This window comes from Pleurodeles waltl, chromosome 12 (assembly GCF_031143425.1).
Source record: "Pleurodeles waltl isolate 20211129_DDA chromosome 12, aPleWal1.hap1.20221129, whole genome shotgun sequence".
In the NCBI taxonomy this organism is placed as follows: Eukaryota; Metazoa; Chordata; class Amphibia; order Caudata; family Salamandridae; genus Pleurodeles; species Pleurodeles waltl.
Window position 1 is genome coordinate 137,099,472 of NC_090451.1, and position 23,179 is coordinate 137,122,650.

Below are 23,179 nucleotides of genomic sequence, written 5' to 3' on the forward strand. Positions count from 1 at the left end.
TCAGAATTATCTTGCTGTTTTTTTGTTGGTGCCTGAATATTGCTGGAGGCAAGGAAAGGTGCAATAGGAGCTTTTAAAACTAAAATATTCTAGCAAACACGACGCCTTCCTCGCAAAGTCAGCACCCTGTGAGGTGGCACCGGTCACGCCACCCTAGAGCCGGCCCTGACTGTAGCTGAGCCGTAGAGGGATTGTGCAGAGCCGACTGCAGAGAGCTGATGAGGGCAGATGATTAAGTTCAAACGGAAGAAGATGCCATTATCAGCTACCACCTCTTTGTGTAAGCTGCCTTGCTCTTGGGTTATCAGGGTATGAGATAGTTGTTCATTCCACCGTAGAATAATTTGAGAATTGTATTGAGACAGAATGGGTTTGAAAAAGTGTTGTAGAGTAGAATGGTAGCAGGAAGTACTTGGAACTGATAAACGTGGGAAGCTGTGTTAAAGTAGGAAAGTAAGTACTGTTTAACCTTTTTTGCGTAATATTCCCAGACCAAACTGATGATAATACTTGGTTTTTACTTGTATTCTTTAATTCTGTAAGACAAAGATGAACAGAGTAGGGACAGATTCAGGACACACTTTATGTATGTTTTAATAAAACATTATTGATTATTAAAAATTATTACTAATTGATTATTTTAATAAATATTTTAAACTCTCTTTATTGACTCCAAAATTCAGACTTTAATTAAAAATGTTGCTTATAAGTATTTTGATGCCGCCTATTAATACCTAACAGCCACCTCAAAGAAAGAGCCATACTGAGGGTCCAGGAAAAGAAGAGTAGGTAGTAGCAGGGAAAAGTAGTTGTTCATTTAAAACTGAGATGATGCTTGTTTAGAATGTGTGCACCCTGCACCACACATAACATGGCCTCTGTTATGTATCCCTGTCCCAAAGGTTAGAAAATACCTTACATGTCATCCTTGACCAACCCCTCCCACCTTCCCTGCCTTCTCTCCCCCTCCCGCAGCTGTGCTTTCTGCTTTCAGTCATAACAGGCAAGCAGAGCTACTCAGACAGACTCCCAGAGAGCCCCGTCAGCCATGCCTGGAAGGCCTTTATGACATCACAACAGTGGGTAACCAGTTTTATTGCTGACACATAAATCAGATTAATGTCTTACTGTGGTGAGTGACATAACATGATGCAGCAAAACTTTCCAGGGCAGTAACAAATTTCTTATTTACCTGTCCACTATTGATCGCAGCATGCTGAGCAGTGCAGGTGAAAATTACCATGGTTAAATATTCAACCAGCTCCAAGCGGGTCTTCAGTGAGTCTGGTATACCTAAGAAAGTTCAATCACCAATGATCAGAATAGTACACTACTCAAATATGCTTAAATGAAATGTATCCATGCATGCATTTGGAAACAATGTAATATGCATCAACTGAATCATGTTTATAATACAGAATAATTTGTTTTACAATTAAATGGACAGTAGAAAACCTTAAAAAATAACTGTTAGCGCATCCAATAAAAGAAAGAACAAAGGGAATGCAAGAGACACAGAGAAATGAGGGGAGGTGTCATCCCTGTGTTAAATGGTGATGCTGTTTTTTCAGAACGTCTGTGTATCTTCCATGTCTTACCCTGGGTTTTGTAAGGGATTTTAAGCCGACTACATAGGTGTATAGTCACCATTCTTTGTTTCTTTTTGTGGTCTAGATGCTCAAAAAGCAATGCCCAGGGATGTTTTCCCTGTGGAGTCTCTGTTTCTTGCTTCCTATCAAGGGACTAGTGGTCCCTAACTGCTGAAGCAAATGTCGTCCATGGATAATCTGCTCTGACATTCAGCCTCCTTTTTGGTCTGAGCAGATGCAACTTTAGCTGTGTCAAAGAGTGTTCACTATCGATACAGTTAGAGTGGCAAAAGTTGATGTGTCTTTCGCATATTTATTAGTCCACGATACAAGCAGTAGTTCTTTTTAGTGCTGTAAATGCCTCTACAACTTTATTGGTACAGTCATTTGAATGGAGAACTGCAAATAATTTGTCCATGAGCTATTTGTAAGAAAATAAATTATTAATTATGGTGAATGGTTGTCCTTCACAAGTAATCAAATTGCCACCCTGTTAGGCCCAGACTAAGGTTTCAATAACTTAAACCTGAGCTCATCTCTTGGTAGTGGTAGCACAGAGCAGACAATCTTATCTTAAAGGAAATGTGTAAAACATTTAGAAATATCAGTTAAAGAGTAACAAAACATAATAACAATCCCACTCTAGTTTATAACAAAAAAATTTATAAACTGAATGTACCAAAATGACAAAAACTTAATAAAGAGAACCGGAGATATGATTTTTTTTTTAGAAATGTAAGAGGAAAAAGCAGATTGAAAAAGTAAGTGCCAATTAGTAGTCACTGTTCACAGGTGACTGAGATCTAGAAGTGATTCCAGGCGAGCCTCGATGGAGCACAGGTTGGGTATGCCAAGCAGGTTCATCCTTCATAAAGATTTTACCCTAGAACTTAGGGGTCATTATGACTTCAGCAGATGGTTTAAACCATCCGCCAAAGTCCTGACGGGCAGGTTGTCATCAGAGCAGCCGCCTCCCCGCGGGCGCCATTACAAGTTTCCTGACGGGTCAGTGGGTGGAAACAGAGTTCCTGGCCCCAGGCCCAGCGGGAAATGACCTACAGCATTGCCTCTGGCTCATAATCGAGCCAGCAGCACTGCTGTAGTGCGTAGGGTGCATCAGCACCCGTTGTAAAGTTCACTGTCCACAAAGCAGACAGCAAACTTTGCGATGGGGCTGGCCAGGGGGGCCCCCTAAACTGCCCATGCCAAGTGCATGGGCAGGTGCAGTGGTCCCCCTGGGTCACCCTCCACCTCTTCTCCATCAGCCTTTATATGGTGGTCCTACTGCCATGTAACTGCAGGCAGAGAGGGGGGTCATAATCCCCCGGGTGGCACTGCTTACAGCGCTGCCCTGGCAGATTAGGACCTCCAGCACTGCCAGACCCTTCTGTGTAGGAAAACTGGCAGTGCTGGCGGTCCGACTGCCACCACAACCCTGGTGGTCAATAGACTGCCAGGGTCGAAATTGAGCCCTTGGTCTCTGAAATGGAAGTCAAAATTCTGTTGCGGGGCAAGGCTGAAGAGAGTTTCCGAAGTACTCCTCATGAAGCCAGATAGCCTTTGGACAAGGTCCCACTGACGCCTTTTGATTTGGCAGTAAAATCTCAGAGTGGGGAAAGTTCAAATTTCACATGTCCTCTTATCAACAGGATCCTTTTAGATCTTTCACTCATTCAAGATTTCCATGTTCTGACTTAGTTGCTGTTTCAGAGCATTAGAAACTGCCAGCAAAACAATGCTTGCAGGCTGAGTCTGATGATGAGCTCCATGCGACTGGATTCCATCTCACTGAGTGCCTTTTGAAATAGATTTGCTGCTGCGGAATGCTCCAAGTGGGAAAAACCTGTTTCTTCAGCCCAGCAAAGTCACGCATTGCCCGGATCAACTTGGCTGTTTGGCTCCAAGACTCCAGTGGCTGAAAGTGAGAATTTCTCCAAGTCCTACAGCTTTTCAGAGATTGTAGAAGTCCAGTTACACAAAACCAAGGGTCCCAGAACCTAGAGGGATAGCTATTAGGTGTTAAAACGCACTCCAGCAGAGGCCACAAGCAGGGTCCAGGTCCAGTTGCAACTGGTCAGGTGAGCGCTTCAGGGAAAAAAGGCCTCCTGCAGCTTGTTTTGTCTTTGAAACTACACAAGAACTCAGCCAATTGAACCTTGGGTTACACATCTTTGTCCTAGCTGCAAGGGGGACCAAGTCCAGCCCTTCAGGTCTCCTCATAGGTCTCAAACAGCAAATGGAGTCTCTCTTCTGTTCTTCCACAGGTCTAGAAACTGTTGGCAGGAGCAGCTTTGTGTGCATGGTTGGACCTTGCTAGTGAATGGGCGTACCTCCTGGCTATTCCAATCCAGTAAAAGTTCCCAGGGACAAACCTATAATTTTTTCAGCCATTTCTTAGTTGCCCTACTGTATACAATTGCAAAGTGCGCCTTATTCATAAAATTCAAGATAGGGGAACACTTTCTAACTTGTGCAGAGCGTGTGTGCCCACCCAGAGGTGTAATCAGGGAAGTGAGTGGGTCCCCTACTCTGTGGTTACTCAAAACCAGTTCTTGGGGTAGCTTCCCTTCCACTGGGTTTGGAGCAAGCCAATAAACAAAGGTGTGCCTTCTCCTGGTCTCACCTTACATTTACTGGTCAAAGTGCAGCCCTCTTTATCAGCTAATTAAGTTCCTGGGCTACCCTAACTCGTCTTCATGCAAGGGGAAATAAAATACGTCTCTATGCCCAGACTATTGTCTCCTCTCTGGGAACAGTTTTCACATCTCATTAAGGTCAATCTGTCTGGCAGGATAGCTGCTAGAGAGTTAATGTAAATTAACCTGCAGAAGCTTCAGGTAGAGAAAAGTTTACTTTCTACAATTTCATTTTCCTAAATATTTATTAATAACCCAACTTTACTATAGAGTTGGACTTTTATTAAATATTAAAACGGTGGTTGATCTATATTTCTAGTCATACCAAAACCATAGACAGTAGAATAAATAATTTAATCTGTGTTCTAGCTTTCTCGTAGGACAGGCAGAGCGTTGCACAGTGAAAATAGCCTATGAGGGCTTGTGCCTATAGGGACATGGTAATTATAAGAAATTGGGTTATTGGTTAAGAAGAGTCAAAGCCTCACTCAGGCAACAAATGCAAATTTTTGTCAGGACAAACCTCAAAAGTCACCAAGTTAACCTGTGCTTAGCCCCTTAATAGCTTGGCACAAAGCAGTCAGGCGTAACTTAAAAGCAATGTGTAAAGTATCCAATTCTTGTAACTGATGGTTCACCAACGTAATATAAGCATATTGATTTCACTTCTAAGTCCACAAATGTTCGTATATAAGTCATTTATTTTTTCATGTTCTTCTGCATCAATAGTAAATGAAACACAGCCAATGTGTTTCGTTAACCTTCATGTGAACTTCGGCAGGGCTGCAATACAAACATATAAAATATAATACATCAACATCACAACCCACACTTGTCCATACATTAACATTTTCTATCCACACGTAGCAGGACAGAAAGAGAAAAAAACTAAAGAACCTTTACTTTTTACTTAAAAGAACACCCTTTATTAGTGACTTCACATGAGAAATGCAGAGCGTAAGCCTGTGTGAAAATCAACATATGGAAAAACATTATGGGCTGTATCTGTCAGCCATACATGTATAGAGATAAGGCACTGGTTTTAAGATTATGACTCTCGTCGCACAAAATATATCATCATTCGATCAGCATTATATCTTTTTTCCCATAAGGAATGAGTGTTGACAGAAATACTAAAAAGCAATAACTGGGAATAGGTGAAGATTCATCAATGGGATAGGTTACTTTTTATATACAATTTAAATCACATCTAGAATTCCCTACATTAGTAGATGATATCAACATATTATAAATCTTACCTAGCATTATGTATTTCAAAACACTTTTTACTCAATACTCGCACCTATATTCAATCTTGGGTAGAATCTTCAATAAGGAGTGTACTGTTACAGTTCATATGATAAGTGATTGAATCTATGAATATAACTGCTATATAGCTACTAGCCCGCGTCAGTAGACACCTGCAATAGAACACATATTCTTACAAACGGACCTTTCCTCAACTAACACACCTAAAAGATGCACTTAATTAAAACCACCTTATTACTCCCATTGTCTGACTTATTATAATCTTAGATAAAAATGTACATGTGTCATCAAATTATTATCATGAGCACTTAGTTGTCATAACTACTAAGCAATAGCAATAGACTCCTGCGATTACATCCGCTGTTTTATGAGGGCAAGCCTCTCTATCCTTAACTCGTATTGCAAGCATGCAACAGCCATAAATGATTTACCATTCCTCATTCTCTATCATTTATTTTCACCAAACTCTATGTTGTATTTATTTTTGGGATGCACAGAGGCATTAACCACATCCTTTCTAAGTGCAATCAATGTGGCGGTTTTATCATAATGCTTTAAAGTATCTCGCCAATGGTCTCCGCAATCCGAGCGTTATCCCCATTTTTCATATTCAAACTAAACACCAAAACGCCCCTGTATTGCGAGGCACCACAAAATCCGTGTTCAATACAACATCCCTAAATCATTTGCCCAAACATAATCACACCTTCCAACACACGGAGTCAGTGCTCACGAAATCTGTTACCATGTTTCTTCATTCCCACTGAATAGAGTAATATAATCATTATCGCAAACCCACAATCTGTTAGCCACTCAACGTGATGCAATATTATATAACTCACCATTGTTCATCTTACATACCGGCACATCTTATAGTTTAATGAGCTAGACCCTATTCAAACCAGGTCCATTCACATTCTCTAATCCACCTCCTGGGGTGCACTGTAGCAAAGATTTCATATTTCCAATTTTCCTTCATTGATAGTCACTCAACAACTCCACATATAGGCATATTTCTCATTCCAAAACATGCCCCTACCTAAGCGTACCATGTGGTAAACAAAATTCCAATCCCCCAATTCCAAAATTCAAAACCACCAACCATTTCAAATAAAATAAAATACATGGGTCTGTGACCACCACCAATAGCAAAATCATAACAATAACAATAATGGAACTCATCATCCGTGTTGTGGCCCATTGCTATACGATGAAGATGGCAAACCCACCCTGCTTCATTGCATCTCAATGATAGCACCTTGTCCCCACCCCTAGGATACAAGTGAGCATGATCGATGCCATGAAACCTTATTTCCAACTTCCCCGCATGGTGCTCCACCATGATAGGATATCTTCTATCTTTATTCCTAATGGCCCTAATATGTTCCAGAATTCAGAGCTCCAATGCCCTCACAGTGCTACCCACATATATAATTTCACAAGTACAACTTATGATGTATGTTAAAAATGTGGTTCTATGTATAATGTGATATTGTATCTCATGAATGTGCCCCGTATCGTAGCAAAATTGTTTGGTCCTACTCCTACCAAATTTGCAAATATTACAATCATTACATGTTGGTGTCTGGTAGCCATTTCCTAGTACCACGCGACATCGTTATATAGCTAGGGCACAACCAATCCCTAATGGTTTTGCCTCTCCTGTATTTGCATCTTTTAGGTGTGTTAGTTGAGTAATAGTCCATATGTAAAAAATATATGTTCTATTACATGTGTCTACTGAAGTGACCTTGTGGCTTTATGGCAGTTACATCCATTATAATAATTGCATATAACAAGTAACCTATCTCATTGATGAATCTTCACCTATTCCCAGTTATTGCTTTTTAGTATTTACGTCAACACGCATTACTTATGGGAAAAATAAATAATGCTGATAGATTGATGATGTATTACGTGAGACTAAAGTCATAACCTTAAAACAAGTCCCTTATCCCCATACATGTTTGGGTGACACATACAGTGCACCCATAATGTTTTTTCATATGTTGATTTTGATACAGGCTTACGATCTACATTTCTCAAGTGAAGTCACTAATAAGGGTGTTGTATTAAGTAAAAAGTAAAGGTCCTTTTTGTTTTTTTTTCTCTTTCTGTCCTGTTACGTGGGGGATAGAAAATATTAATGCATGCACAGATGTGGATTGTGATGCAGATGTATTATATTTTATATGTTTGTATTGCAGCTCTGACGAAGTTCACATTAAGTGAACAAAACTCGTTGGCTGTGTTTCATTTACTATTGATGCAGAAGAACATGAAAAAATAAAGGACTTAAATATGAATATTTGTGGACTTGTAAGTGAATTCAAAGCATTTATATTACATTGAACCATCAGCTAGGAGAATTGGATAGTTGGTCTCCATCGGGGACACATCTTGGAGCAGCAGGTGCATTTGGTGTTGTGCACACATCAGGATTATAAAGTGGATAAGTGACACACTTTTTTGGGGGGAGGTGCTGTATGACTGGACTTGCTGCTCTTTACAATTTAGAAAAGCAATGAATAAAGTATTAATGCAATACACAAACAGTAATAAAGTAAAAACACTACATAAGAAGAAAACATGAAACCCAGAATATTAGAGTACATTTTAATAAATAAAATGATACCACAAGAACAAAAATCCAGTCAGTAAAACTAGAGAGTTGCAATTTCAAATGTATAGTTAGCTAGAGCACTTAAAAGCACAAAGTGCCACTTGCGGTCACCTGGTCATGCCAAACCGGTGGAAAGTCACATGGTCAGGCAGACCATGATTGAATGCAGGCCAGATACAGGGACCAGGTTAGTCTCACTGAAAATGTTACATTCTCAGTGTCCAGTGCAAAGAGATCCCTTCATGGTGAAGGAGGCTGAGAAGATCAGGGACAGCATTGCAGATGGTAATCACTGTAGCGTAAAGAGCAGGGCTGGCATTGTGGATGATTATCGCTGTATTGCGAAGATCTGGTCAGATGTCACAGACGATCATTGATGTAGTTTCGTACTGGCTGTAACACAAAGTGTAGATCTCGCATTGCAATTGCTAGTCATTTCTAACAGTCACTGTGGCGTGAAGAGATAGGCTCACCAGAGCTTCGTATTAGAAGTCATCACAGGCACCAGAGTCTTGGTGTAAAATGGCCCACTCACATAATGAAGACCCCAAAACTTCAAGATTTCTTCTTTCTTCATTAGAGGATCTCAACATATGCCAGTCAAAGGTCCAGGACCTAGGAAGGCACCTCTTGCGGATCAGCAACTCACTCTAGCAGAAGCCAGAAGAGCTCAGACAAGTTCAGTTGCAGGTCCAGGTAGGTCCAGTGAAGCAGGTCAGCTGGGCAGGTGCAGGCAGGCCTCTGGAGCTTGTTGTGTTCTTGTAGCTCAAACAGCATGTCAGCCAATTTAACCTTGAAGTTGGCCAAGGCTGAAGAGCGCAAACCCAGCCTTCCTTCTCAGAAAGCAAAGACAGTATTCAAGCAAAAGCACAGTTCTTTGCTAGCTGCAAGGCAGTCCTCTGGGGGTACAAGGCAGTCCTTCTTCTGTAATGCCTACAGAACCAAAAGTATACTAGAGCGTTGTTCTGAGGGATAATTAGGTACACCTTGTACCAGCCTTTGTTTGTGGAGGGACTACCCCCATATCTGGTTGTGAAAAAGTCTTCTGTTCCCCTGTCAAGGCTCCAAGAAGACTGGAGTGAAAAAAAGATTGGTGTCACAGTCCTTTGTGTGTATGTGGGACGCAAGTGGAAGCGGGGCAGGGAATAGTTCTGTTTCTAGCTATCCTGGCAGGTTGGCCTATCCTGTTCACACCTAGTCCCATTTTGTGTCACAGTCTGGAAGGAATACTCAAAGCCCAACAGAAGAGCCATTCACTGTCATGTGAACCAGAATACTAGCAGAAGGCCCAAATGGTTAGGATAAGAAAATGCCAACTTTCTAAAAGGGGCATTTTCAGTAATGTGACCTAAAATCTGCTTTTACCATTAAAGAGGATTTCAAATTACAAGTGATTTGAGTCTAAACGGGACATTTTTATACGCTCCTAATCTAGTTAGCACTTGTAAAATGTAATAATGTTGACCCAATGTTAGTCAATGGCAGAGATAGGCCTTACAGTAGCAAAAAAAAAACTTTAGGTGTTTTTCACTACTAGAACATGTAAAACCTAACCCCAGATGTCCTATTCTTTAAGGACAATGCACCCTGCCATATGGGCTTGTATGGCCTACCTTAGGGGTGACTAAGAATTAAAGAGGAAGGTTTAGGCCAGGCAAAACATTTATTTTGCCAGGTTGAAATGGTGGTTTAAAACTGCACTACAGGCTGCAGTGACAGGCCTGGGACATGTTGCAGGCCCATTAGTAACATTTCATTTACAGGCCCTCGGTACATGTAGTACCATTTAACAGAGACGTACAAGTAGATTAAATGTGAAAATTAGGTGTAGGCCGGTTTTAAAACAAGAGCACAAGCACTTTAGCACTGTTTAACAGTGGTAAAGTTCACATAGACATTATACCAACTAAACAAATTAAGAAAACACGAGGGGTGAAGGTAAAATGTTTGGGGGTGATCCTACAGAGAGGGCCAGGTCCAACAGTAACATTACATTTCTATGCATCCCACTTTTAAATACCATGTGCCCTACCTTGGAGGCGACATGGCCTACAGGGTGGCATTGCAGTAATTTTTTAAAAGAAGGGTTTACCCTGTTTAAAGGGTTATTTTTTACAGATCGGGCTGCAGGTTTAAACTGCAGCAGACAGACAACAATGGTAGACGTGAAGCCGTGTTTTCCTGTGTCACACAGGTGGATGGCACACTACGTGTTGTATTCTGTAGGTGACATTTAACTTTACATGCCATTAGTGCAGTTTCTACACCATATACTGCGGCCTTACAGGAAAGTTAAATATGCTAATCAGTTGTTAGACATCTTTTACCCATTTTAAGGGTCAGAGCATATACACTGGGCACTAGGCATCAGTGTGCAGAGTCTAAAAGCAGCATTAAAATTCAGCAAAAAATGAGGGACCACGTAAAAGGGGGCATTTGCTCATACTATGCATATAGGAGGATCATTGCCCAGAATTTCACAGGAAGCCATTTTTGATAGCTAAATCAGTAGCTTATTATTAGTTTATTAAATAGTATGTGTCCTATAGGCCAAGCAGGATCAGAACTCAGGTATTCAGATCCTTGCTACTAACAACATAGGATGAAACAAATGAAACAAATTCATATAACGGCGTGAAACAAATGAAACAAATTCATGTAATGGTGTGAAACAGATTAAACAAATTCATGTAATGGTGTGAAAGGGTGATGTTGCTGGATTGGGTAGGGATACTTTTGTCATCATCATAGGTTTAACTAGGGAAACTCTTGTTTGTTTGCTGTTAATTCTCAGGGACTGTACTGTGGCTTTGGCTTGTGACGTGAAATGCTTACCAATTGTTTATTGGATAAGGTGTTCTGAATAATGCTTCAGATCCCAGCACAGTTGGAGACGCCCTCCCTCCTTAATGATTGACTTTACCTGTACCACTTAGAAAGTCACCTCAGAGGTTGGCAGGCAGCTTGACATCCCTGGCAAGGATATGGTGATTGTTCTCTTCACTGAGGCAGCCTTATTCTGGAAGGAGTATACTGGCACTGCAACTGCTTCTAAGGTGTTCTTTGGCACAGTGTGCCAATTGGGTTTGGGCAGAGCTTGCAGAGTTCAACTCCGTGGAATTCTGTGGAGTTAGCTAAAACCTTAACAGAATTCTGTGGAGTTCTGCCATACAAGCTTGTGCACAACCTTCCATCTTGTATGACAACAAGCCTCTCCAGTGTCATAGCCTCACACATCAAGGCCAGGATCATGCACTGCAGTTTAGACATCTGGTATAGCACCAGCTACATCTGAGCTCCAGCAGTAAGTAACAAGCAGATCTCAGCCATCAAGCCCGCAGCGACCTGCACCTTCATTCTTTGTGTGCAGCAAGATTTGCACTTCCTCCCCATGACACTAAGACTTCTGCATCGTCATTACTCATGAAAATTGTCATTGAAATCATGGAGGCAGCAACTGTGGCCATACGCTCCTGGGCAGTGGTGGTGGGAGGATGCTTGCTCAGCACGGGAGGCTGCGATAACACACAGAGGGGTAGAGGGAGCAGCATAGACTCCTGAGTGAAGAAGAGAGGAGCGTAGCCAGGACTGATATCAGATGTATGAAGGAAGCACTGCACCGTGCCTCCAAAAGACAATCGCACAACAATCTGCATGTCTTTAAAAAAGCCCTAATAAGTCCAACCCACAAAACGATGGGATAAGCCAGCACAACTATTAATATTGGCACACTGAGAAGCCTGTGGCTATGGGGTTTAAGAAGTTTCACAGAGATATTTCCCCTGGATGTAATCCATCTATGTGAGGCAAGTATTTTTCTTATAAAGGTCTACTATTTTACAGATCCCCTTTGCCACCACTCATTTAGTGGACAGTGGTTCAAATGCAATCTCAAACTGGGGGTTCTTAACCAGAGGCACGTGTGGTGAGTATATATTGTGGATCACACACATTGTAGCCAGCCTGTGCCATGCCCACATTGTACAGTTAACTGCACGAATTTCATTTGTGGAACTTTTAGGGTCCTTCAGTATTACTGTACTGAGATTATTGGGGCTTGCCAGGGCTTTCTCTAACCCCTTGTGTGGAACCTTGCAGTAATATTGAAACCAGTGAGAGGCATACTGGGCCTCTTCAATCAGGTAGTTTAAGTCGAAATTCGGCACCGCAAACCCCCTTGGCTTAATGTCCTCTGGAGTACATTCCAGCCTCATTAAAGGCCTATGCTACTGAAAAAAGTCCTTATTGAGCACTATATATCGATGCTCTGAAACAGATATAATAGTTGTTGTAATACCACCATTTTCATCATTGCAACTCTACCCACCGTGAACAGGGGTAGTTTTATCCAGTTTTCAACATTAGTTGCAATTTTATCAATCTTAGGGCCTCATTTACGAGTTCTAAGTGGCACACTGCACCACCGGACTGTCATTTTGTTTTAAAGTTTAAATGGCTTTTCATGGCCTTCTAAACATGGACCCCTTTCACACATAACACTGCATGAAAGGGATATCTCGTGGGTGTTGATTGAGGTGCTCCCACGTAACACCCATGGAACCCGAAGGAATTTGACGCATTCCCAGATTTACAAGTCTGGTAATGCGTCAGATTCCTATGCCACCTAAAAATATTTCTCCCCATTTTTTCCTCTTTCTATGTGTGCTCCATTTTTCAGCACACATAGAAAGAGGAAAACAATTCTTGTGAAGACGTCCCTTCCTGCACAAAAACAATCATCCCCTCATACAAGGAGATCAGTAGGTGCTGCGTGCCAAACCGTATAACCCTATGGCCATGAGCTCTGCATACTGTACACTCCAGTGGTTGATTCGTCAAAGCAAAAACCACGGGCGACAGGGGACAACCCTGCTGTGTTCCATGCTGGATAGCTATGGGATGTGATACTTGCCTATTAATCCATATACACGCCATCAGGCATGCATACAAAAGAAAAATCCAGCACATCATTGTGTTTCCAAATCCCATGCTGGTGAGGGCCACAACCATAAATGGGCATTCAATGGAATAAAATGCTTTGGCTGTGTCAAGAAACACCACCACAATGTTCAGCTCTGGATCAAGCTGATGCGACGTGGTGAACAGGATTCTCAAATTGTCCACTGTCGAGCATCCAGGTATAAAGGGGGACCGGTTCGATAGAACCAGACCATACATCAGTGGCAACAGGCAAGTCACCAGTATTTTAGCCAGTATCTTCTTATTCAAATTTATGAGTTACAGCGGTCTGTAGGATCCACACTTGTGTTCAGGCTTCCATGGTTTCAGCAGTATTATCAATTTTGCCTCCTGTACTGTTGGGGGAAGCTCACCCTTCAGTACGGTCTCTCCGTATATTTCTAATGAGTGTGCAGAAAGAAGGTCTTCGTACTCTTATAAAACACGCTTGTCACACTATCTCTGCCAGGTTCTTTGCCTGCTTTCAAGTCCATAACTGGTTTTTTAATGTCTTCCTCCATAAGTAGGGAACACCGTATCTCTCCTTCAGCCATCTCCACCCATGCTAATGTCACTGCATCTAGATACCGGCTCATGTTGCGAATCTACTCATTGCATGTGGAGCTATATAGTCTAGCTTTCTAATCTGTGAATGCTGCCAATATATCAGTCAGGTGATGGGCTGTGTGCCCCTCTCCTATGTCAATAGTAGCAATGTGATCAGCCACCCATTTTTGCTTTAAGGGACTGGCTAAGGTGTGCTCAAGATGCTCTCACTCTCCATATATTCTCACAATCACCTATTTCCCTAGGTAATGAACTTCCACCTCTGCCTCTTCCCTCTATGCCATGAGGGTGTGTTGTATGTTCATTTGTAATGAGGGGGTGGGATCTGCAATTTGCCTCAATTCTAGGCTCTGGAGGCCTTGCTCCAGTGTGGGCAATCTACCCCTAATGAATTTGAGCATGCCATGTCCTTTTGCAATGCACTTCCCCCAATTACCAACTTGAATGCCTCTTAGAGAACCCCCTTACTTTCCACTGAGTCTTTATTTAGCAGAAGTATTCAATCATCCATTGTCTGATCTCTTCTCTGAAGACATAGGGCCTGATTCTAACTTTGGAGGACGGTGTTAAACCGTCCCAAAAGTGGCGGATATACCACCTACCGTATTACGAGTCCATTATATCCTATGGAACTCGTAATACGGTAGGTGGTATATCCGCCACTTTTGGGACGGTTTAACACCGTCCTCCAAAGTTAGAATCAGGCCCATAGTCACCTGCAGGCAGTCAGGGATGCATAATGTCAACACTACCAGGGAGTGTACTGTGTAAGTACGAGGGACACGTTCTATCTGCTGCGTGTATCTCACCACATGTCAGGAACCCACCCAATAGTCCAGTCTGGATGATGTCCTGTGTACAGCTGAGTGGAAAGTGTACAGCCATTCATCAAGATGTATAGCTCTTCTGACAGCTTGAAGATCATGTTGCTACAAAGTGTGGACTTGTGCCTTTCCCATCCCCAATTGTTGCTTGTCTCTCACATTTGTGCTGTCTGGTATTCTGTCCATTGTGCCATTATCGTCCCCACCCCATATGATCACTTGGGGGTTCCGTTTGCTGCACTATGCCCCCACTGTATGGAAGAACTAGGATGATCATGGTTCAGGTCGTGCACACTCACTATGGTGAGCATGATTTAGCACTCAATGTACAATCACTTATTGACCGTCTGAGTCCGCTATGTCAGTGATGTGTTCATAGGGGAACCCCTTGCGAATTACTATGGCTATCCCTTTTAAGTAAGCAGAGTAGTGTGTAAAGTACCAAAGGACACCCCAAGTGCATGCCAACCAGTTTGACTTCCCCTAGCGAATGTGGGTTTCCAGTAATATTAATATGTCCACTAGACGTATGCTGGCATAGGCTAGCACATGGCACATTTTGCATCTGTCATTTAGCCCCTGCACGTTCCACATCATGGGTCTAATGGTTTCTTAGTCTGTTTCATACATGGCAAAGGATCCTGGTGTTGAAATGTGTTTGAAATATTTCTGTTCTGTGCTGCCAAGCCATGCTCCTGCCATTGTAAACATAATTTGTTTGTCTTTTCCCATTCCCTATACACACCGAGTCCCAAATACCCAGCTAACTGTCCCTTCTCTGTACCCAGATTTACACAAGAGAACTCTCCCTGCCAATACCCATCTGCAATAACGCAGTAACCACCATGGAGGCAGCCTGAGTCAACACACGGGATGCCTAGCTCGCTATTCAACAGTGTCCCCCACCCACTGCCTGAGAGCATATCTGTAGTGTGAGTAGCAGTATGCGGATGACCTAGGCAAAACGTGTGTTTTTTCTATCAAACAAGGTAAAAACCCCATGGGTAAAGAGGGACCTTTGTGTTTCTCAAAAAACAATGGTCCTTCGTGCAGTGCGTAATGTTATGCATAGAAATTCACTCGGACCTATGAATTGTGTCTAATAATCATACGTATACGTTTAAATCACATAATTAACATGTGGGAGCCTCAAAGCAGAAAAAAAGCAAGACAACCAATTAACAAACTAAAAATACTCAGGTTAACAAAATGTAATCATATTTATTTTCAACAAAGAAACAAATGTGTGTGTGTACAAGAATCACTCAAGCTTATACACACGACAGGATAAAACCTAGTGCTTACAGTCACTTCCTACGAAGTGCCAACACTAATGTAAACATTAAAATATTTCATTGAGTGATGGTATTATAGTCGACAACGTTTCGATCATTGAAAGGATGAGAGGATCATCATCAGGACGAAGAGTTGAGATTGACAAGAGGTTAATATCTACAAGCCAGCAAAAGCTAGGCGAGGAAGCATTCATAAAGAAAAAGCAAGAAAAAGGAAAGGTAAGAAAAATAGATATAAATGGAATAACACTGGATAAACTGATACAAAAAGTAAAAGCACACAGGATGATTGGTAGGATACAAGAGGAAGCCACAATAGGCAACCACTCAAACCCGTGTATTAAATGCAAACCCATTTAGGGTCGTATTTATACTTTTTGGCGCACAACTGCTCTTTCCATCACAAACACAGAAGACAGCTGTGCTGCATCAAAGACTTCCATGATCAGTTTCTCCACATATGCCTTAATTTTACCTATTGCTGTGGATTCTGGCATTCCCAAGATGTGTATATTGCTTCCGTGGGATCTGACTTTGAGGTACTCATTCCTCTTCTTCACTGCCTAAAAGTCCACCAGCGTGTTCTTTTGCATTTTGGTCACACCTACCAGAGTATCATTTGCACCTACCAGGGTATCATTTGCATCAGAGATCTGCTGTCCAGCCATGGTTAAGTACTGTTCATGAGTTTCTACCTTCTTCTGCACTGTAACTAGTCTCATGGCTAGTGTACTAATCTTGCCATCTATTTTAGCCAAGTTTTTATTCAAAGTCTCTAGGAGTGCCTTCACTGCCCCCTTCCACCTCCTCAGGACCTCAACCTCCAGGTGTACTATTGTGACCCACCTCTGTGTCCGCATCCAATGTGCAGGGACGTTTTGTAGGTTCAAATGCTATCCTGCCCTGGCGGGTATCTCCTTTGCCCATTGCAGTGTTTATGTCGCTTGCGTTAATCTGGGGCACAAGTGACCTGCAGGCACAGGGCACTTTCCTATTACCCAGTGGGTGCCATTTCCCTAGCTGCTGTATTGTGGAGTGCAGGTGACAATCATAGTCTAAGTGGGCACTGTGGTAGTGCCCTGGGCCATTTTCTGAATTTAAAGTGTTCCACAGTATGTAGCATTAGCTGTACTCACATAGATGGCCGGGCCTGGCAATATGATTCAGAGTCAACCACTGTGGCAGGCCTGCGTGGCACAGGCTCAGGTGGTGCAGCTACTTGCGGCACCTGGCCATTCCTGCCAGTGCAAGATCAATGCCCGACATCACACAGGGCCATGCCATGGCTGTCAAAATCCTCCCAGGCCAGCCAGCACCACCCCACCCTCCGCATGGGACCAGGTCACACGTATGGGTGTCCTTCCTCTGGGGCTTGTGACCTTCCCCCTTGTGCCGCTACCATTCTGGAGCCCCCAGTTGCTTCTCAAATGCCATCTACATCCGCTCCTTGATTGCTGCCTGCTGGGTCGATGAGATGGGTCTGTATAGAAAAAGATTATTCCATCAGCCACCGGAGTTCTCACAGAGTGCTGACATCTTGTTGAGCTTCCAGGCTACACCACCTTTAATGTGACAAATACTTAAGGCCCTGGAATTAAAGTGCTAATTCTTGACACAATAAATCTAATTCTTGGTATGGAGATCCATTACATAATGTATCCACCTGTAGTAAAATCACACGAGTGTCATAATGGTGATAATTGTTGGCATAAATTGGGCAACCACGGGATGATGGCAGCAGCATCTGACATACTGCTAGGAATGGTATAGTATTTGGAATTGGTATCATACTGTAAACATTAGTGGCATGGTGGTGCCCATCTGCTGCCTGTAGCATAATAACATTATTTCTGAGCATAAATTGAGCATGATTTCATAATGAATCCCATTTCTTGCTAAAGCACCCTTATCATAATGGTGCTCAAAGGTGGCTCTGGCATCAATGTCCATATGTACAAATCCCTAGAATAATGCCATCTGTGGCATTACGATGGTAATTCTTGGTATATTGCAGGCATCCATCACATGAACTAACAATTATTTGCAAATTAAGCCACAAAGAGTGGGCTGAAACATTGTACATGGTTTAACAAACAGTGGCCAGTTGCAGCTCATATTTCTGATGGAAAGTCAGACCCCAAGGACTTCTAAACATTTTTAACAAGTTGCATTCCTTAAATATGGACTTATAAATGAACGTATTCGTTCATCAATCCAAGTTATCAACAATTTCTAAAGCCATGTGCACATTTACTCATACAGTTACCAATCCAATAGCCCCATTCATGCATTTGCCCCTCAATTTATATATTCGACATCTGCCATCCACCTCAATGCTGACTCATCCTCCCTCTTGTCCTGCTGTTGACTCAATTTGCATTTATTCACTTACCCACTGTAAACCCAAACACACAAACTCTCCAATCGAAGAAGAAGCACTTTGCTTATTACAAATGTTAGACATATTGGCTTTTTCGGTGTGTGTTGTGCATACTGGCAGAACTTGTGATCTTCTGCTCCGTTGACTGATATCTTGAGACCACTAAAACTAATTTTGCTCTGTTTTTATTGCAAGAGGATTGCTAAGCCATGGCAAGGATGCTGCAGTCCAATGAGATGTGGCTGAGCGCCCACAAAGTCAAAACAATCTTCTTCCTACCAGGTAAACTGATTACTGTACAGCATACCCTGCTCACCCTTGGTAGCCTGAAATAAGCAGCAAGCCCTTCCTCTGAGACAAAGGCGCGTGCTACAAGTGCAGCAACATAAAGATAGCACATTTAACAAATAAATGACTTAAAGAAGGTTATGCACTTAAAAGGGGAACATTTTACGGTTAAAAAAACAACAAACAGTTAAAAGTGAATGTTGGAATCAGAAGCTATTAAAAGAGAACAACAGCCCTTGGATAGGAACCAATGGAAAGTCAATAATGAAAACTACCCCATTGGTTTGCGGTACACCTGGAACTAGGCATCCTCTGCTTTTCGCCCTCGAAGGAGCAATTCTACAAAGAGGGTGGTGCTTCCTCCCATTCTGAATTTATGGGGGATTGAGCTCCTTTTGACCGCTGATGGAGCATGGGTGGGGCAGAGCTAGGGGTTCGCCCCAGGACACTTAGGCCCATATTCTTAACTTTTTTAGCGCTGCATTTACAATTGTATTGTGTAAGTGTGCGACGCTTTTGAGTCAAAAAATGAAGCAAATGCGGCGCAAAAAAAGTATAAATATGGGCCTTAGTACTTGGAACATTTCTAGAGGTTGAAAGTCACCAGCAGAGCACGGGTGCAAGCGATAGTCAAACATGCGAGTACCCTCTTCCCTGTTGTAACAACTTCGTGGTCAAAATATTTGAGCAGGACTGTAGAGTGGGTATTTTACGGTTTTAACATATCCAAAAAAGTGTTCCATGAAGAAGGAACGCTCAGTGCTCTGCAGCTGTGACCTTGGCGGACCAGTGACCTGGAAGCACTTTTATTGCTCTGCACCTAAACGTTACTCGCGTTGCCCGATACTAGGTTGTGGCTTTGTGCCAATGAAGTGACAGGCAGGCCACCTTTCTTCCTGTCTTCGATACCATGGTGACGTTTGATATGACGAGACTTGTTTGTGAAATCTGTCACTTTATAACTGGTTCCAGGGTATCCTCCGTTGGAGCTTCTTTAACCGGAATCTGCGGCCTTCTTCACTTCCCAGGCGCAGGGAATATTTTAAATGGGAAGGATGAAGAAACGTCCGGTTGCAGTTTTTCTATTTGTCTTGAAGTCAGTTTCCTCTGTTTCCAGCACACTGTGCACCCTTCAGCTCCTGCAGATGGGTTCCAGTAGAGAAAGTAGGCTCTACTGGGTACCACATTGAGCTCTGTGTGCTTTTGGATCGTCCATGGCACCTAACACAGTCATTGTAGGTCCTAACATCTGTATGGTGACATAAGCAGATGAAAGTGATAGCAATCTGGTCGCCCCTTTGGAAGTGTATGGAGGGATCAGAGTAAGAACATCCAGTTACTTATCTTCTTGTTCCCAAGAGCCTGGAATAGTTCAAAGATTTAGGGCCTGATTACAATGTTGGCAGAGGGGATTACTCTGCCACAAACATAAAAACATATATCCCTTGGAACTTGTAATACAGAGGACAGGACTAGGAAGTCGTTTGTGACAGAGTAAATCCCTCCGCCATGGTCGTAATCAGGCCCTACGTTTGAAAAGGCAGTGTCTGAACTAATATGGACAGCAACAGAGCATGATTTTCAAAACAACCTACAGTGTTAGAAGCTGTGCTTAGAGAAATACAGCTCCGCCTGGGTCCGAACTGATAGACTTTGTGGGGTAACATGACGATAGGCTGCATTTGACAATACAATCTAATGAGGCGTCCCTTTAGAGTTGCAATTTCTTCTATATTTTCTTAACTAATGTATACTCATTTTAATGTATGTTGGGTCCTACCGGAGGATTTTCTCTCCAAGAAGCCTTCTTTGTAGATCTCATTCACCCAGGCCTGCAGCTCATGGTCATTCTGCACTGAGGTATTACTCTTAAAGTAACACTCCACTATGCCCAGTACAAACCTAGAAGGTGAATACAACAGTTATTGTTCATTAGTGGGGACATTCTGCCTCTTATAGCACCAGTCAAAGCATTTCAACACCCTTACCTCTTTCCCCATAACAAACACTGTGGCCCAACATTCATTAGAGATATTACGTGGATCATGGTGTGGTAAAGGATAATGTGAAATAAAATAAGATGATTAATTCAAAGAAAACATACCAGGAGGAAAAGGTAAGAACAGATATGTCCTTTTTCATTCAAGTAACTTTATTAGTAACAAGGATGGAAAAAGTTTTAATTATACTTAAGTACTCGGGAGAAGTCGTGGAATTTCAAACTTGTTGAAGAAGGGAGAAGTTCTCTTGAATTTACTGAGGGTGATGCAGTCCCACCTCACCCACTTCCATTATTCTCTGAGGTTGGATGTTCCCCAAAACATGGATGTACTAACATGATGCAGGGAGATTGTGTTACCCTTCTGACATTTGAGTGTCAGAGGGGAAACACAATAGCCATCCACCAAATGACCTCTGTTCTCTTTCCTACTACTGCCCGTCCTATCATTGGGTAAAAGGTAAAAGCGCTTCTGCAAGGTGGGGCACCTGCTCATGCATGGCAGTAGACATGTCCCTGCTGAAATGTATGGCCCCTTTTCGATCCCAGTTGGTATAAAACTTTGTCAACTTTGCCATTTGCGAAGCTGACGTGGCTTAAATACACATTTTATGAAGATGTGCATCTTTGCACATGACTAATTAGGATGTCATTAAAAAAAAATCCATTTGAAAGAGTTCTCTTTCACGGGGGCTCAATTATTATTAATCAGCACTAAATTATCTCTGCTTCTATGAGACATCACAGTATACTTTTTCTGTAAATAAAATCTAGGGCCAGACGTACTAACCACAGGTTGCAAAATACTGATCGTAATTTGAGGCCAATATTTTTGGGCCAGTTGTACAAAGAAACTTGTTTGCAACTTCCTAATTGTGAATTTTTGTGATTCGCAATTAGGAACTTGCAAACAGCAATGTACTAATGTGTCTCAGCCACATTTAACGATTCCCAGTGGGTCATAAATGGACCTACCTCATCAATATTCATGAGGAAAGTCACAATTTGGGATGCATTGGGAATGGCCAAAAATCACAGGGATGGTGGCCTGCTGGAGTCAGCAGACCAGCATGTCTGTGATTGCTTTTTAAATAAAGCAGGTTTGTTTTAATGCAGCCTGTTTTCCTTAAAAGAAAACAGGATGAGGTTGCCTCGCAGTGTGGTGTTTGGGTTAGTTCCATTCTGGAAGTGGAGGAATTCCATGTTGGTCGTGGTGTCTTCAGTGTCCCAAGGACTTGTTGGCTTGCCTCCTTTTGCTAAAAACTCAGGGCTATCAAACTCTTCACTCCTGATTCTGTGCCTGGTTCAATGAAAGTGGACCCAAATGGTTGCATCAGTGAAATTTACGCACCTCCTGCCTGCTGTAGGTGGCTACTGATGCATCCGCTCTGTTGCAGGTTAAAATAGGCGCATCACACTTGGTGCCTGAGCAGAACCTCCAGAACCACTGCATCAACTGATGCATCCCCTGCCTGCTGGAAGAGGCACATAATGCCCATTCTATTTCTCGGGCAGCTTGCTCTGCTGACTTCGCCCCGGTCCACTGCGACCCCATGTAACACCTAAAGTGCTATTTGCTTCTAAACGTTAATACGCTTTTTATTCTTTTGGTCTTGATTTATTTATAACATTATGATCTATTTTTCTAAACCTGTGTGTAGTTTTTTTGTGATGTTTTCATTGTGTAATTGTGTGGGTGTCTTGCATAAATACTTTAAATATTGTCTCTTGAGATAGGTCAGACTGCTTTGTGCCAAGCTACCAGAGGGTGAGCACAGGTTATCTTTAGTGTGTATCTGACGTACCCTGACTAGGGTGGTAGCCCCCTACTTGGACTGGGTGTATACCCCTTTAAGCCATTTTTAACACATAGTTAATACAAATTACATCATTAGGGTGTCTTTAAAGTGATTGGTTTAAAGTAAGGAGGTTCTTGGGACTACACCTATAGTTCTAATTAGTTGCTGGATTAAGAGAAGACCCAGAACAACTACATGGAGGATTTTGTAAACTATGGAAGGTGGCATCGGTGATGATATTCTTCCCCAACCTTCTATCCCCCAAAAGACGGGACTCCATCCTGAGAAGCGAATCACAAAGAGAGACATGGAGCCCGGATTCTATGAATAATTAATTTTATAAACTGAATTTCAAATTTGCCATAGAATCCTTTATTTCTAAGCCTCACAGTCGACAAAACCTGACCCACCAAGCAAGCTTTATTCACTCATTCAAAATCTGCTACTAAGGGTGATTGATGCTGTTGCTGTTATAAAAGGCAGAAGAGCATTCATTCACAAACCTCTTTGAGATGTTTACTGGGCCCTTTATCTTTCTGTATATAAAGGTCTGTACAAGTCTAAGGAGGTAGTCATTCAATTAGGCTTGTCCTTACTATTCTCCAGTAATTAACTCACTGTCCCACACGTGTACTCCGAAATTATTTGGTGCCTCTTGCCCTATCCTTAGTGGAGGAGAGATGCAGCATTCCAATTATTAAAGAACATTGTTGAGAAGATACGGCAGTGTTGTGCTTGTTCTTTGTGCTCTGAGGGGGTTTGTGTGTATGTGTGTGTGTGTGTGAGTGTTGGAGAGTGCTTGTGTGTTTGTGTGTGCGCGCCCATGTTCACAATTAACAATTAATAAAAACACTCATGGAGGGGCTCATGGTAGTTCTATTTGTGGACATTTATTCTACGCATATACAAATAATCTTCATATTTTTTATCCAAAGACACTTGGAGTTATAG

At 42.3% G+C, this 23,179-nt stretch overlaps 1 protein-coding gene across 1 annotated transcript in view; it reads right to left on the minus strand.

The window, feature by feature from the left end:
- Positions 1 to 23,179, minus strand: part of LOC138267088 (hydroperoxide isomerase ALOXE3-like) — a 126,346-nt gene that overhangs the window by 14,804 nt on the left and 88,363 nt on the right. The window contains exons 11-12 of the mRNA XM_069215934.1: positions 20,211 to 20,332; positions 1,193 to 1,293 (exon numbers count right to left, since the gene is read on the minus strand). Of these exons, the coding sequence (XP_069072035.1) occupies positions 1,193 to 1,293; positions 20,211 to 20,332 (223 nt within the window). The remainder of the gene's footprint in view (positions 1 to 1,192; positions 1,294 to 20,210; positions 20,333 to 23,179) is intronic.